The sequence below is a fragment of the Sesamum indicum genome, linkage group LG4 (assembly GCF_000512975.1).
Source record: "Sesamum indicum cultivar Zhongzhi No. 13 linkage group LG4, S_indicum_v1.0, whole genome shotgun sequence".
NCBI lineage: Eukaryota > Viridiplantae > Streptophyta > Magnoliopsida > Lamiales > Pedaliaceae > Sesamum > Sesamum indicum.
Genome location: NC_026148.1, coordinates 3,729,783 through 3,731,699, shown reverse-complemented (window position 1 = coordinate 3,731,699; position 1,917 = coordinate 3,729,783). Strand labels below are relative to the sequence as shown.

At 30.8% G+C, this 1,917-nt stretch overlaps 1 protein-coding gene across 1 annotated transcript; it reads right to left on the bottom strand.

The window, feature by feature from the left end:
- On the bottom strand, nt 1,351–1,917 carry LOC105160063 (pectinesterase inhibitor-like). Its single transcript, XM_011077327.1, has one exon. It carries the CDS (start codon nt 1,915–1,917, stop codon nt 1,351–1,353), a length of 567 nt encoding a protein of 188 aa, XP_011075629.1.

The following is a 1,917-nucleotide window of genomic DNA, read 5'->3' as shown; positions in this document are numbered from 1 at the left end:
TTTCTAATCTAGAAATATTCTCTAAGTCAGAAATTCTAGATTCTTGAATAGTATTTTTATCTTTCAATATTTTAATTTCTTCTTTTAGATTATTTATTTCTTTATATAAATTTTGAAGAGATATATTATCTTCTTTATATTGATATTTACTTCTAAGTTGGTTCATTACCTCATTCATATTGTATGATCTTTTTGGGTTTATAATTGTTCCATTTAAGTCTTCTTCTGTATTATAAGAAGTAGAAGTACTGGATTCAGTATTAATCTCATCAATAATTTGTATTCTTAATTTCGGATCTTTAATTGCTTTTAATAATTCAAAAGCATGATCTGAAGTAAGAACATTAATATTCATTTCTGAGAATTGGGAGAGTATTTTATACAATTCCGATTTTTCAATATCATTTTTATTATTAATATTATTTAGTTCTTTAGGACAAGCTAGTCCTAAGCTACAAGGTTCACATTCTGAACTTGATTCTGAAATATTTTCATTTTCTAACACATTTAATATTTCTTCTTCTTCTGATTCAGATGTACTTATTATTTCTGTTTCTGTATTTTCAGATTCTGATTCTTGTAAAGTTTGTATTATTATATTTTTTATATCATCTGATATTTCAAGATTATTAATCTTCTTTTTAGTCCAACAGTATTTTGCAGTATGACCTAATTTCTTGCAAATCTTACAATATCTATTTTTATATTTCGAATATTTCGGTTTTCTTTGAGATTTTTCTTCTTTTCTTTTATTCTTTTTCTCTATATGCTTTTGAGAATATTTTCTATGTTTTGATTTATAAGGCTTATTAATTTTATGGTCCTTACTAGTAGTAGGATTTTCTAAACCAAATTGTTGACAAAATTGTCCTAATTGTTTCCTTTCATCAAGGTTTTATTTTTTAATTTGTTGACTAAGCTATATTTCATTACACAAAGCTAATCCTTCTTATATACAAGTATCTATTAGAGCTCCGTAAGTATAACTTTCATATGGAATATTAATCTGGTCTTTTCTTAATTAAAAGCGTATTAAAGTCATGATCTGGGAAAATGGGGCTAATCTCTATAGCTTAATCTTTACGATTCATTCCTATATAAAACAAATTTTTCCACTTTGCACTAACTATCAACCATTGATGCCATCATGACATGTCAAGCCAAATTTATGATATAGTCCGTTTCTATGATATCTGATAAGAGCAATTCACCTTTTTATTTTATCAGATTTTAAACCTGTAAACATAGCAATTCGTTATTCCAAGTCATATCTTCGACAAATAATAAAGGAAGCTCAAGACCATCCAATTTGCATTTTCTTCCTAAATCTCATCAAACATTGGGTAAATATTAGCCAGCAGGAAATGAGCAGTGTCTCCCAGATAGATGGTCACTAATAACCAAAACGACACTGCAAAGGCATTCCAACTTGTCGTTCCCTTCCCTGAGCCATGCTGGTTCAGCCCTTGCAAAGTTGTGTCTACAAGCAATTGGCTCATTTAGTGCAGCTGCTGTATATCTGCCTACACTTGCATAATCACCACCTTTAAAGTACTGGTTTGCAATGTTAATGTAATATAAGGCACTGTCGTAATTCACAGCACATGATTTGTATCGTTCCTTCAGTCCCTTATCTCTTGTTCTTAGAGACGAGAAGAGTATCATGTTTTTCGTTGCTTTAGCACTGGATTTGCTCAAGTCCATTGAGACTTCCCCAAGTTCAAGAGGAGAAGAGGCCTTACGAGCTCTACCATTTGATTTTAGAATCTGCAAGCACAGTCTCGGAGTTGTTGTTCTTTTGCAGACATCAGAGATCAAGTCATTCGATGTTTTTGCACGGACCCGCAGGAATGTTATATTGCCAAGTATGAAGAAGAACAATATGCATGGCTTAATTAGAGCAAAGGGCAATTCCAT

What these genes read in the sequence shown, in the direction of transcription:
- LOC105160063 (XM_011077327.1), bottom strand. Translation starts at nt 1,917, where the DNA reads ATGGAATTGCCCTTTGCTCTAATTAAGCCATGCATATTGTTCTTCTTC.